Source organism: Nicotiana sylvestris, chromosome 2 (genome assembly GCF_000393655.2).
Source record: "Nicotiana sylvestris chromosome 2, ASM39365v2, whole genome shotgun sequence".
Classification (NCBI taxonomy): domain Eukaryota; kingdom Viridiplantae; phylum Streptophyta; class Magnoliopsida; order Solanales; family Solanaceae; genus Nicotiana; species Nicotiana sylvestris.
The window spans coordinates 61315978-61331272 of NC_091058.1; the positions used below are offsets into that span (position 1 = coordinate 61315978).

At 36.6% G+C, this 15295-nt stretch overlaps 1 protein-coding gene and 1 non-coding gene across 2 annotated transcripts; one reads left to right on the top strand and one right to left on the bottom strand.

Annotated features, from left to right (window-relative positions):
* The first annotated feature begins 3385 nt into the window (after positions 1 to 3385).
* Positions 3386 to 3492, top strand: LOC138886585 (small nucleolar RNA R71). The gene has a single exon (XR_011405635.1). It is a non-coding gene; the product is annotated as a small nucleolar RNA R71 (small nucleolar RNA).
* An 8193-nt stretch (positions 3493 to 11685) lies between these two features.
* LOC104232064 (LOB domain-containing protein 4-like) lies at positions 11686 to 14960 on the bottom strand. The gene is made up of 2 exons (XM_009785163.2): positions 14670 to 14960; positions 11686 to 12192 (listed from the first exon to the last, which is right to left on the bottom strand). Exons 1-2 carry the CDS (start codon positions 14838 to 14840, stop codon positions 11863 to 11865), a joined length of 501 nt encoding a protein of 166 aa, XP_009783465.1. The 5' UTR covers positions 14841 to 14960; the 3' UTR covers positions 11686 to 11862.
* Between the last annotated feature and the right edge of the window lie 335 nt (positions 14961 to 15295).

Genomic DNA, 15295 nt, shown 5'->3' on the forward strand with positions numbered 1-15295 from the left:
TACTTGAGAGCAGCATGGTCAGTATAAATAATTACCTTCGAGCCTATCAGGTATGACCTGAATTTGCGAACAACACTACTAGCATCTCCTTCCCGATCACTGTGTAATTTAGTGGTTACCACTCAAGGTTCTACTTGCGTAGTAGATTGGATGCATGACTTTATCTTTTTGCTGCCCAGGAACTGCTCCCGCAACATAGTCATTTGCATCACACATCAGCTCAAAAGATTGCTCCCAGTCAAGTGCCACTATGATTGGTGCAGTCACCAACCTCTTCTTCAACTCCTCAAAAGCTAACCTATAATCATCAGAAAACACAAAGGGGTGATCTTTTTCCAGCAATTTACATAAAGGGTTAGCAATTTTTGAAAATCTTTTATAAACCACCTGTAGAAGCCGGCATGACCAAGGAAACTTCTTATGGCTTTTACGGAAGTAGGCGGAGGTAACTTTTCAAACATCAACCTTAGCACGGTCCACCTCAATGCACTTACTTGACACTAGGTGTCCCAAGACTATACCTTTTTGTACCATGAAATGACATTTTTCCCAGTTCAGTGCCAGATTAGTCTTTATACACCTCTTTAATACTCTTTTCAAATTTATTAGGCACTCATCGAATGAGTTCCCCACCACTAAGAAGTCATTCATGAAAACCTCCATTATGTCTTCTACCATATCTGTGAAGATGGCCATTATACACCTTTTGAATGTGGCGGGTGCATTGAATAGGCCAAACGGCATTCTCCGAAAGGCATAGATGCCATACGGACAGGTGAACAATGTTTTCTCTCTATCCTCCGGGGCAATAGAGATCTGGTTATACCCCCAGTATCCATCTAAGAAGCAAAAGTGGGACTTCCCCGCCAATCTATCTTATATCTGAAATGAATAATGTGGGAAATGGTCTTTTTGGGTGGCCTTGTTCAGCCTTCTGTAATCCATACAAATTCTTCATCCTATGACAGTTCTTGTTGAGATCAACTCATTGTTCTCATTTTGCACTACAGGCATTCCACCCTTCTTTGGAACATACTGAACTGGGCTGACCTAGTTATTGTCAGATATGGGGAAGATGATTCTCGTATCTAACCATTTGATCACTTCTTTCTTCACCACTTCTTTCATGTTTGGGTTCATCCTTCTTTGATGTTCTCTGGAAGGTTTGTGCCCATCTTCCAATAGAATCTTATGCATACAAAATGTTTGGTTGATACCCTTTATGTCTGTAATGGTCCACCCAATTACAGTCTTACACTCCTTCAGAACCTGCAAAAGTTGTTCTACCTGCATATCTAACAAACTAGATGAGAGAATAACAGGTAATGTCGAACTAGGTCCAAAGAAAACATACCTTAGGTGAGACGGTAACGGTTTTAGCTCCAACTATGGTAGCTCTACGATTGATGGCTTAGCTGGAGGAGTCTTTCTTTCTTCTAAGTGTAAAGGCTCGCATTCGAGCTCCCTTTTCCAGTACCCTTGGCCTTCAAGAGCCAAAACCCACTCCGCCAAGTTCTTACCATCTATCTTTTCTAGGTTCATCAGGCAGGCCGATAGGGGGTGTTTTGCATTCAGTGCCTCATCTTCCTCTTCCAAAATTACATCCACAGCTTCTATCAGAGAGCAGTTAGTAAATTCACTTGGTCGCCACATAGACTTCTGCACAGTGAATGTTATCTTTTTATCGTTCGGTCTCATAATTAGCTCCCCAGTTTCACAATCAATTAGAGCTCTCCCAGTGGCTAAGAATGCTCTTCCCAAAATTATGGGAATCTCCTCGTCAACCCGGCGGTCCAGAATGACAAAATCTTCCAGAAACACAAATTTTCCAACCCGCACTAGTATATAATCAAATATACCTGATGGCCTCTTCACTGTTCGGTCGGCTAGTTGTAGTAACATGAATGTAGGTCTTGCTCTTCCAATGCCTAACCTTTTATAGATAGCCAAGGGCATTAAGTTTATGCTCGCCCCAAAGTCACATATTTCTTTAGCAAAAGCATAGCTGCCTATTGTGCATAGTATTTTGAAACTCCCTGGGTCAGACAACTTCTCAGCTATAGGTCTCATCATGACAGCACTACATGTTTGAGTTAGTGTAACAATGTCCAAATCTTGAAAGTCGAACTTACGAGACATCAAGTCCTTCATCATTTTTGCATACCCATGTATCTCCCTCAAGGCGTCAATCAATGGAATGTTCACCTGGATTTGCTTTAATGTCTCCATGAATTTCTTATAATGCTCGTCCTTCTTATATTTGGCCAATCTCTATGGGAAGGGTGCTGGAGGTTGCTTTTTTTCCTGTGACTTGAATTTGATCCTGCTCGGGCACTTTTTATAATGCCTTCTCTTGCATTTCCCCAACCCCCTTTTCAACCTCTTTTTTCTTGTTTATTTCCTCCTGGGCTTGTTGGATTCTTACTTCTGTCAGCTTAGTTGACTCATCTACCTCAATCGGTACTAGCACGAGTATCTCAGTTGGTCGACTATCGCGAGCAATTTCTTGCTCTAGATCAAGGTCTCTACCATTTCTTAGACTCACTGCCATAAGCTGCTTCGGGCCCTGCTCTTTTGGATTGGCATGTGTGTTTATAGGTAAAGTCCCTTGGGAACGATTATTCAGAGCCATAGATATCTGCCCTAATTGAATCTCAATGCCTTTTATCGCTGAGTCATGTGCTGCCACCTTCTCTTGCATTTTTCCATTGGACCCAATCAGTTGTTGCAGCATTCTTTTAATTTCAGACAACCCATCATCTTATCTCACTATTTGTTGTTGTTGAGGCTGTTGATAAGCTAGATATTGATTTTGTTGATTGTATCCTCGTTGCCTTTGGTAAGGCACAACTTGACCCTATGGTCGCATAGCCCCAGGATTGTTTTTATTATTGTATTGTTGTTGTGTTGGTCTATACTGCGGGTTCTACTGACCCCGATTCTGACCACCTTGCCTCTGTCCTTCATAGTTTCCCACATAGTTCATATTTTCCTGATAGTTCTGGTTTTCACTTTCACCACTCTACGAGCACACATATGGTTGGTTAATACATGGTGTACATAAGCCTCCATTAGTCGTGTCAACTATGTGTACCTGCTTCTGGCTTGATTCGTCAATCTTCTTGGTGAGGATATGTATTTGCATTATCAGAGTGGCCATATTCTCGGCTATGGAGTTGTTTGGGTCCAAAGCTACTGAGTGAACTACAGGAGTGATTGTAATGTCTCTTGTCATCCATCCTGAGTTTTGAGCCATTTTACCTAGCAGGACTTTACCCTCTCTAAATGATTTCTCAAAAATGCTCCACCTGTTGAAGCATCAACGTTGGCCTTCAAGCTATCTGCCAATCCCATGTAAAACCTTTGTCCCAACATCTCATCTGGAGTGCTATGATGTGGACACTTAACCAGCATACCTTTGAACCTCTCCCACGTTTCTTACAATGTTTCAGCTGGTTTTTGCCTGAAGCTCAATATCTCATCAACTTGATTGGCAGTCTTATTGGGTTGATAGAACTTGTTCAAAAACTGCTTGACTAATTTCTCCCAAGTGGTAATGGAGTTTATGGGGAGTGAATTGAGCCAAGTCTGAGCCTCTCCCGTCATTGAGAATCAAAATATCGACAGACTTATTGCTTCCGGTGTCATATTTTGTTGCCTTTGCGTGACACATATCAACAAAAAATGTTTCAAATACTGTTGAGGATCTTCAATGTAAGACCCCGAGAACTGTCCCTTGTTCTACAACAAATGTAGCATGTTGTTTGTGACTTTAAATGATTATGTTTGTATCTGAGGGACTGCAATTGCGATTGCTAGATTTTCAATGGTGGGTTGTGCTCAATCATATAAGGCTGCTTCTGGCACAAGAGGTGCTACACCCTGGTAGTTCGGGTCATTCTTATTGTTTATGTTGTTTAGGTTGTCTATTACGTCACCCATGTCTAGTTTGATTCGTTTTGTTGTTGTTTGTCTTTCTTGTTTGCTCGATTTAGTTGCTTGAAAGCTTTCTCAGGGTCCGCTAATGCTTCGTACAATTCACCAGTTCTTGAGGAGTTTATAGGCATGCACCTGTAACACACAAGACTACAAACGTTAGAGTTTCAATATAATGAATTTTAAGTCTAGAAAGGTGACTAAACTATGAATTCTAGTTATTCTTCTAGTTGTAATTAATAACACCATTAATTCTCTGGCAATAGTGCCAAAATTTGATCACGTCCAACTATGCCTTATAAAAAGAACTAAGCAGTCGTTGCAAATATAATCCCGTTTACAACTCCGGAGTCGAATCCACGAATTAACCTACTAATGACAACTGCTAGTTTCGCAAGAATTCAAGTAATCAACTTTCAGAAATATTGAATAATGAGTTGAGTGTTTACTAACTAAAAACAAGGTAACTAAAAAGCTGTAATTTTATTACTAACAAAGAAAATGTTGTAGAAAGGATTGGAAATGTCTAGGGTTACGATTTCCCCTCTTATTAGAATCCTCCCCGTTACGTCTCCTATAAATTCGGCTAGATACTCTTTACCGATCATGAGCACTTTAGCTGTCGTAATTCTCTTCCGATCAATTACAATAATTTACTAGACATATTCTTCTGAACTACGCTAGCTAGCACTAGTTTATCGCTCACTAAGAACGCACCAAGGTTTCGTTATTCTTAATCCCACCTTTAAACCCTCGGTATTGATCCCTCATATATGTTAGGAGTGATATTTTTCAACAACTACCTAAATATGTATTTTTTTTTCAAGTAATACACACTAAACAGGCATAGCCGAATGAGAGCCCTTTAATCAACCACAATAATCATGTAGTTAAACAAGTAGAGAAAATCCAATGGCAAATTTATATTAAACACAACAAAAATCCATCCTTCAAGAGGTTCCATCAAACCCTAGAATAAAGAGTTTAGCTATCATAATTATTTTCACAACTACAATATAAGAATTCATCACCAATACTCCCTCCGTTCTAGTTTAGGTAAACCTATTTTCTTTTTGGTTCGTTCCAAAAAGAATGACCCCTTTCTAAATTTGGAAATAATTTAGTTTAAACTTACAATTCTACCCTTAATGAGAAGCTTTTATAACTATACAAATACTTTGGGCCCCTTTTTGACTTGTTGGGGACCAAAAATTCCAAAAGTCTTCATTTTTTTAAACTTCGTGCTCAGTCAAATAGGTTCACATAAATTGGAACGGAGGGAGTAACAGAAAAAGGGAAGAAGAAAGATAAAAACTTGTTTCCAAATCTTCCGTCTGGCTCTTGCTTGTTCTTGCCTTCAAAGATGTTGTGTTACCCTTAAAAAGTCATTCTTTGATGTATTTATATCACTTAGAGTTGCTAAGGTGCGGAATTTTCCAATCCAACTACGATTGCGAGAAGCTAGAATCCGCGTTTGCCTTCGAGCGTCGCGAGCCCTTTGACGCGAATTCAGCTTTTGAAATTCTTCCATTTCGCGAAGCGATCTATGCCTTTGCTTCGCTTCGCTGTTTTGTTGCTTCACTTTTCTCCTTTTTCGCGTCCGTTTTCGTGCCACGCACGAGAATAGACGACCTCCCAATCCTTCAATTTTTTCTCCTTTTTGCAATAATTTGATTTCTTTTGCTCCATTATCATTCAAGCTCACTCCTACAAATAAGAAATACGTAATGAAGATAATTCACTTCAAATATCATGTAATCTCACGCAACTCATACGACAAATGATATGAGAATACATTCAAAATCATACACTTTTGGCCATTTATCTCCAATGAAACAATATCAATTATAATTGGGCTCCAAGAATTTATTACGCACGAATTATGCCGAGGTCGTATGGTCTGGTCCAACATACAAATATATAAACTGTGCACTGCCGAGGGTCGAATGGAACGAACCATGGATGCATCTTTTCTATTACCGAGGCATTTGGTTCATTCCTCAAGAAGAGAAAATACTTTATAAATAGCCGATTCAAAGATTATTAAGAGACTAGTATTCAAGTAAACATCAATTCTCATTAACGGTCAAGTAACCCGTCCAAAACTCAAATAAATAAAATTCGACCCTTTATAATTCCTTTATCAAGTTTCAATATAATTTAAGCGTTTAAAATAGTAAGCAGGGTGCAAATATCACAAGTATCACATGATTTGGGTCCTCAAGTACCCGGACATAAACATAATTAGTAGCTACGTACGGACTCTCGTCACCTCGTATATATAAAGCTCCCACAAATAGAAGTTCATACTAAATCAATTCACCTATGGGGTTAATTGTCTCTTACAAGGTCAGAAAAAAGACTTACCTCATCTCAAAGCTTATTTTCTGGGCCAAATTATGCTTTAAACCCTCAACTCGGTGCCAAACGAGTCGAAACTAGTCAAATGCCATATAAAATAGTCAATACATGTTCAAAAGTTCATATCCTAACTATTAAAGTGATTCCCAACCCTAATTGAAGAATTCCTAAAATTTACCCCCGGGCCACTTGCCCGGATTCTGAAAATTTTCAAAGAAAGGTGTTACTCATAACTTCATGACTCAAATATATGATTTTCACTAAATTCCATAATCATTTTCGCGGTTAAATCTCATTGTTATCAAAACCTAGGTTTTTTATCTACACTCATAAATTCCACAAATTTACATATTAAAATGTACCCATAATCTTTGTATTAAACTCACATTAGGTAGAAATTAATTACCATCAATAGCTAGGCTGAAATTCTCTTTTTTGAAGCTCCAAAATAGCCTAAGAGTGCAATAAATGAGACCAAAAATGGCTAAGTCCCGAGTTTTAAAACTCTCTACCCAGCTGCCCTCTTTTCTCGAACACGGAAGATGCCTCGCGTTCGCGAAGGAAAACGGCCTAGGCCCCAGAATAGACTCATCGCGAACGCGACAGAGCCTCGCGAACACGGAGGCTGGCTTGGCCTACCCTTCGCGAACGCGAGGGCTCCTTCACGAACGCGAAGAATAACAGCGGCCCAGCCCAGCCTAGGCTCCTCTATGCGAACACGAGTCACCTCACACGAAGGTCATAGGTCCTTGACCTTCGCGAACGCTAGCTGCCTATCACGGATGCGTAGAATAGAACCCCCACCCCCACCCCCCACCCCCAATTCCTTCTTCACAAACGCGATAGTCCTTCCGCGTTCGCGAAGAAAGAAACCGGAACTGGAAAATCTGGTTTCCTCAACTTGGCTCCGGGTGGTCCAAAACACACTCGAACCCCTCGGGCCCTGTCCAACTATACCAACAAGTCTATAAATATAATACAGACCTTCTCGAACTCTCGAAACGCGTAAAACAACAACAAAACCAAGATCACACCCCGAAACCAAATTGAATCAAGTTATGAACTTCAAGTTTCCAAATCGCTCTGAACGCGCCGAATCATACTTAGACTATTCGGAATGACACCAAATTTTGCGTGCAAGTCTTAAATTATCATACGGAACTATTTTCAATTTCAGAATCCCAATTGGACTTCGATAGCACCAAAACCTACTCCAAATCAAATTTAACGAACTTTAAAACCTTTAAAGAGCCAACTTTCACTATTAGGCGCTGAAACACTCTTGGATCATCCAAAACCCGTTCCGAACATACGCTCAAGTCCGAAATCATCATACGAACCCATCTATACCGTCAAATACCGATTCCGAGGTTGTTTACTCAAAACGTTGACCAAAGTCAAACTTGTCCCCTTTTGCCAACTTTAAGGTACCAAGTATTCCGATTTCAACCTTAACCCTTCCAAATCCCGAACTAACCATCCTCGCAAGTTATAAAATAGTAAAAGTACGTAGGGAACATGGTTCTAGAAAGTAAACGACCGAGTTACAAAAGTACAGGCTATTCACATCGACTTCTTCTGTCTCATCCGATAGGTTTGAATTAGCAGCAGCCACCACAACCTCCATTTTTTCCTGCATTCAATTATTAGAATAAAAAAGATTAACCTAAATAAAGAATGTGATAAATTCTCTCCTACATCAAAACTGCCAAAGTTTTGACTAGAGCAAATGTAATATATAGCAGAAATTATAATCAACGGTGACAAAACAAATATAGTAGCTCTTGAATGACCCAAAGATCCATCCGCCATTCAACTACTAAAAGGGGAGGAAGAATAAAAAATTTCAAATCCATGATACTTAATCCACTGTTCTAAACTTTGTTTCACAAAATTTGACATAGAAATGAATCAAAATGAACTACAATATATACCAAAAGATATATGAGTTGATCATATGTCAGTTGCTTTTCCAAAATACAACTATTTTTAACCTTTTCAATTTAAAGATAAACAATGGAAAGATGAATCTTAAGTCAGCTAAGAGCAAGTCATGAAGCACACTTGTTATGACCTTATACTCACTTTTTCTCATACAACAAGTAAAGTAGTATTCTAAACATCAATCTTCTTCGGATTAGTAGTACAGAAAAATATAACTTTTTGCTATAATAAAGTTTCTTTATTAAGAATCCACAGAAGTTAATATTTGTAGGAGTTTTCCCTTAGTTTATTTCTTTTCGTTACTCTGTAGCTCCACCTGGGCTGCATATGCCCTTATCCGGTTTGATATTTACATTCTGGTAATTATTGCTCCACAGCCTTCTCACCTTCAACTTTGTTTCTTGTTCATTTCTTAAAATTCAGTTATTTGCCCAGATATCATCTATAATTGGAATGTTGCTCGGCCTCAATCAATTACTGCTCTATGCTATGTATTACAAGTCTACGAAGAGACAAATAGCAGAAAGAAAAGCTCTGGGAGGACAAGAGCTGACTGAGAGGAGTACAAGCAATAATTGTACCTCTACTTAACTTAGATTGAGGCCATTCTGTCGTAAAATTGTGCTTTTAGCTTAGAATTAGGTAATAAAATTTTGCTTTAACTTACATATGAAATGTACTCTTGTAGCATCATCCAGCATCATGAAACTTATTTGATGTGCCCATACCACATTCAGAGCCCGTTTGGATTGGCTTAAAAGAAGTGACTTTTAAGTACAAGTGCTTAAAAACACTTTTTAAGTGCTGAAGCTGATTTTATAAATAAGCAGTTACGTGTTTGGATAAAAGCATTGGAGTCAGGAAAAAAACTATTGAAGTGATTAGTAAACAAGTGTTAGTAAGCATTTTTATTAAAATTACTGAAATATCCTTAAAGTTGTTAACCCTATAAAGAAGTTTATTTCTATAATATTTTATTCAAAATAATATAAATACATAATAATTAATATTTTAATTCACTTTCAATTTAAAAAACTAAAAGTAGTATAAAGAAAGCAAACGAAATTAAGCCAATTTCCGTATGAAGAAAGCAAACGAAAATAATAATTAATATTTTAAACAAAATTAGTAAAAAACAAAAAATGAGAAGCAAACAAATCGTTACTTGATAACACGGTAATCACATAGACTAAAGTAAAGGTCCTTTTTAGAGGAGAAAACCAGTTGACAGATTAGGGGTGTGCATTCGAATCGGTTTATCGATAAATCGAATCGATTATTTGTTATCGGTTTATCGATTTATCGATTTCGATTTCAAAATTTTCCTTATCGAGTTATCGATTTCGATTTTGTCCTCTTCGGTTATCGGTTTATCGATAAACTGATAAGATATACTAAAAAGACAAATATACCCTTATTCTATAATATATTTTCCTTTACCCTAAGTCCCTAACCCTATTATTTCCTCTACCCATTCTTCAGCGTCGCTTTTACCTTTCTCCCTCTCTCCCGCGAACTGCAAACCCAGTAGAGAAAGTGAACTTCGGCGAACTCCGGCGTACTCTGGCGACTTCAATAGTACGTTTCTCCCTCTCTCTCTCCGTGCCTTTGTTACAATTTCAAGCATCAGCAGATTTCACCTCCATATCCATTTCAAGAGACCTTCCCTCTCTGTCATTGACTTCTTCAGGTACAATTTTTTCTCTGTCATTCACCTCCGTATCCATTTCACCTGCATTCGTCGCTTTTTTTATACCGTTGGAGTGTTGCTGACATACATTTGATCCCTTACTTTAGTTTCGTTGCATGGGCTTGTTGACACAATTTTTATGTTATAAATGGTGTTCGTTTTATTTTAGCTTCCTTTTGTCCATATTAATTAGGCGTGTTTATAGCGATATACTTTCCGTGGAATCCCGCAAATTTTTTTATTGGTGTAATTGATAAGCCTCAAAATCGATAAATCGAAATCGAAAAAATCGAAACCTTATTGAAACGATAACGATAAGCATATGTACAAATCGATAATCGATAAGTAATTATCGATAAGGGGCAAAATTGAATCGATAAATCGAATGCACACCCTAGTTGAGAGTCAAATTTAGAGATAATATAATAATCAGACGGCAAAAACTTTTCTCAAATTGTGTCTGATTCGAAGCAGACTTAAATCCTTTTGAGATAGCAGACGAAATAGCTACATCTTTTGGCGAAGTGAAAAAGATAATATCAGATACACGACCTTCTGGTAGCAAACCAAAGAGCAGAATGGGAAAGAAAAAGAGTAAAATGAAGAAAGTAGATGCTGCAATTTCGGGAGGAAAAAGACAGCAGAGGCTGCAATTTCAAGTTTTGTATTGAGGTGTAATTCGAGATTAGGAAAAATTATAAGGGATAAGAATATAATATTCTTGGTCAGAGCAATATGGCTTTTACGCCAATATAGAAAAAGATAGGTTAAAAACAAGTTGAGTAACACTTTCAAAAAGTTAAAAAGTGCTTAAAAGAGTAAGGACTTAAAAGGCATGTATGGACACAGACAACTTAATTCGCATACATACATAGTATCTCCAAGCCTAGTACTTCAACTTAAAAGGCATGTATGGACATATACAACTCAATTCGCATGCATGCATACATACATAGTATTTAAAGGGCATCGCTCGATAAGTAACTTACCGAACAAAACACATTTGTTCCTTCCAATTCTTACTGAAGCTGTAGTTATTTAGCAGTATAATTCACCTTTTCTTTTTTCATATAAACTCCCGATGTCATGTGAAAAATAAACCTATACAATACAAGGAACTCACTTGAGCGCTCGTAGATTTAGCATCAAGCACCAAAAGCGGATTTCTCTTTTGGGCTACGACGCCCCAAGCACCAAAAGCGCGCGTACCATGTGTACTTGTATCATGCCTTGTAAAGCATTTTACTTTCCTCTCTCATTCTGTTGTAGTATTTGCTTAAGGTGACATGCACCCCTTTTTCACAAGTCTGTCAGTCCTGCTTGACTGCCCGAAATCTTGATCCATTCTTGGCCAAATTGATATTTTATGATATTTAATGGTAGTTGAGTGAATTTTTATGTTACAGATATTAGTTGATGATTTTCCTGCAATTTGTACTATAAGGTCGATTATCTTCTGTGTAATTAATCCTAGATTTTAAAGAAGTTATTCCAGCAAATCATTTTTTGGCCAAGTTGATATTCTAGGATAATTAATCATAGTTTAGTGATTCCTTTTTGTTATAAATATTATTTTGATGATTCTTATGCAATTAGACTACAAGTTCGATGATCTTCTGTTAATTAATGATGGAGTTTAAAGATGGTTTCACCACAAGATTAAGACTGGAAGACAAAATCAACATATATAGGGTATTTTCATCCAACAAATTTGGGCCAAAAGCCCAAATCTTCAAGAAAATTTTCATAATGCTTACATATATACACAAGCATAAAGATAATAATCTTTTCTAATACACCCTTAGAAGGGTTTGATTTCACTCTAACACACTCATTAGCAGTATCTAATCATCACCTTTGCTCTCATAAGAAAAAAATTATATAGAGGCAAAAGGACACGAAACTTTGAACTTAAAATAGGCAAAAGTCATCTAACATGGCCACATGGGATCATTGAAGCCATTGTTGGACTGGTCTACATCCAAATCCATATGGAAATATCCTTTGGGCTGATGAGAGCCCATTATGTGGGAAGAGGGAGACCCACTATTTGTTGGGCTATTGGTAATGCCTGCAGATTGTCTTAGCCTTAAATGGACCACCTCAGCTTGGGCCATAGCTAGTTGGGTCCGAAGCATATCGATCTGTTGTTGAAGAGATGAAATGGCTCCAACACATCCGTATACTGGATCTCTAACTCTAGCATTTGCTTCATACACCATGCTACTCACTGCATCTCCTCTCTTGTGCTCTGGCAATTCCTGCATTTGACTTTACGTTGATTAACTCAATCCGAATTTCACTAGAAATGTGGGCGAAGTGCAGCAATAGCCACTTTCAAGCCCGCTATTTAAAATATATCCACAATTTATAATGTATTTAAAGATTAGTCAATTTACCCAAACTTCAGCACTAAGCATTCTGAATTTGGAAATTCAGGACTCAGTGTCATGAATTTTTGAGCTGCTAATTTGAAATTCAGGAATAAGTGTCATCAATTTCTGAACTTCTAATTTAAAATTCAGAACATAAGATTCGAACTTCTGGATACAATTTTTGAACTTTAGGACATGATGTCTTGAAGTTTGAACGCTGACGTTTAAACTCTAGGACGCCATGTCCTGAAGTTTGAGCGAAATGGTTAGTCTTTAAATATATTGTAAACTGTGGATATATTTGAAACAACATGCTTAAAAGTGGCTACCTGATATCATTTCCGCAATTTAGACCATAAAATTACATAACACCAGGCCGGCTCAATGGTGAATTTAACGATTTACCTAACCGAGATATATATATAATTTTAAATTTAAGTGGTTAGATGGGCGAATATTTGGTTAATACTTCTTAAACATTATTGGAGGTAGAATACTTATAGGCTTACTAATAAGACTGGCAGGCTAATTAATGGGCCTGGGTTGTACCATGAGGACCTAAGAGGTGCAAGAGTATGTCATATTGACATCAATTTTGTGTCATAAAATTTTCTGAGAATAACAACTAATGGGCGTGTTAGTCAAAAAGGATGAAAAGAAAAAAGAAAAAGAGAAGTCGTCACCCTTTTCTGAGGTCAACCCAGAGGAGTCTTTAATTATGTCTGAGAGGAGATTTTCTAATATCTAAAAATCTCTTTTTGTGGGCGAAAGAAGAAGGAAATGTGTTGCTTTCTTGAGGTTAGTTGATTATTTTGGCCTTTAATAGTTAAAATAGGAGACCAATTAACAACCCAAGAAATTTTATGAGAAATGCCGACAGGAAAAGCTTCACGTGTCCACCTTGAGAAGTTAAGTTCTATAAGTATACATATTATGATAGTGACCATAATCACATATTGAATGAATAAGATGACTTTCAAATCCTTCACAATAAATAAATAAATAGATAAATTTCAGGAAAAAAGAACAGTTGCTAATCCTTATTTAATAGTCAAAATTTCTTGGATTATGTGTGGGACCATAAACATAGACTACTAAAATACTTTTCACTGTTGACACATATGAAACGGTTTTCAACTAACAAACGTAGCACTTTGTTTCCCGTCGAACGCCCCCACAAATAGAAGAAAATGGTAATGGATCATGTAGTTTAATTACATGTCTTTTCGATTAATTTTTGGGGACTAAGTCAAAAAAATTAACTTGAAAATCTGAGCAAAAGAAGTGGTCAAAAAAGTTCCCCTCCAGGTACATTTTGATGATTGTTGTCTCCCTATATATACTCTTTTTAGCAAAGTTTTTCCCTTGCAATATAAGGTAGTTCATTAATTAACTAAAGCCTCATTCTTTATATAAAGTACTTCTTGCTTCTTCTCTTTCCACTGCCCAAATAGGGTTTGGAAAAGTTGAAACTTGAAAAATAAAAGGTCGTATATATATTTTAAACTTAAATGAAGAAGCCACTTCAAAAAGATTATAACAAAAGAAAATTAAGTATGACCAGATTACTTTAAAATGGGAGAATTTTAACTTGAAAAGAAATAGTAGAATTAAGTAGTACATTGGTTTCCTTATGTGAATGTTTAGACTTTAGAGACAAACCATGAAGATTATAGATAATAAATTTGGCACATTTGATCAGATCAAGAGGGACAAATATGGTTAGAATTAATTTCTACTTCTTATACCGTGCATTTTAAGAAATACTCCAATGTTGTGTTTGTTAGTTGAAAACCTATTGTAAGCGAATTAGGATTTAGGGTCAACAAAAAATAGACTTATCCTATACTTGAAAAAAATGAATTAGCATAGTTCAGAAGAAAAAAACTTGTATATTCGTCTCTGTTATATTATATTTACTCCTACTTTTGGATTTTGTTGCATGTGGTCACACGTTAAAATACATTATCTTTTCTGTATTATCATGTTCAGACCAAGTGCATATAACTTCTGTGTGCAATATTAATTAAACGAGTCTTTAGATCCATCTCATGTAGACTAGTTATACTTCATATAATGCAAAATCGTGTTAAAACAGTATTTTAACTGGAAAAAACAGGGGCATTATGATATTTCAGACGCTAAAATTTAAACAGGTTTACACCCTTCCACACCCAAAAACCAAAAAGAAAAAAAAGGAGTTAAATTGGGAAGATATATTGTGCATGAAGAAGCATGTAAGTAGAGATCAAGATCTTCCATTTTATTCTGAAAAATCTTTTTATATTTAAAAAAAACATAAACGAAAAGAAAAAGTAAGTGGGAAAATAAAAGAAGAAATTAAAGTGGAATTACGTACGTACCTGTAACATCTTGCTGACATTACTAGCACCAAAGACCTTATGAACATTGGCAAACTTGTGGGGTTCATCAGCTGGGAAATAAGGTGCAAATACACAGTCTTCACCACATCTTCTTCTCAATAGCTTGCAACCTGCACATGGTGAGTTGCTATTCTTCCCACAATCCTTCATTATCTTGATGATCGATGGCGATACCCTTTCGTTTAGTTTAATACTAGAGGTATAAAGGTTAATGAAAGAACTAGGTTGGGTTTGTTGTGTGTATATATAGAAAAAGAATAAAAGAGAATTGGTAACTAGGAAAATCTAGACAAAAGTGTGGGAGTGGAAAAGGGCAGGATATATTTTTTATGCACTTTAAAGGGAACGTAACAATGCAAGTTGATGAGCGTTTACTTTAATTTACAATAGAATAGCCTGCCTTATATAAAACAAATTACCCTTTATTATTTATATAGATGAATCAAAACAGTCCATCATTCCAGGGTTTTTACTTTTTAGTAATGAAATGTATTCGCTTTTAACACTTCTCTTCTTCTTCTTCAATTTTTTTCTTTCTATATATATATAAGATTATTTTATATGCATATATATGAAAAATTAAAGTTTAATCTATTCTATCTGGA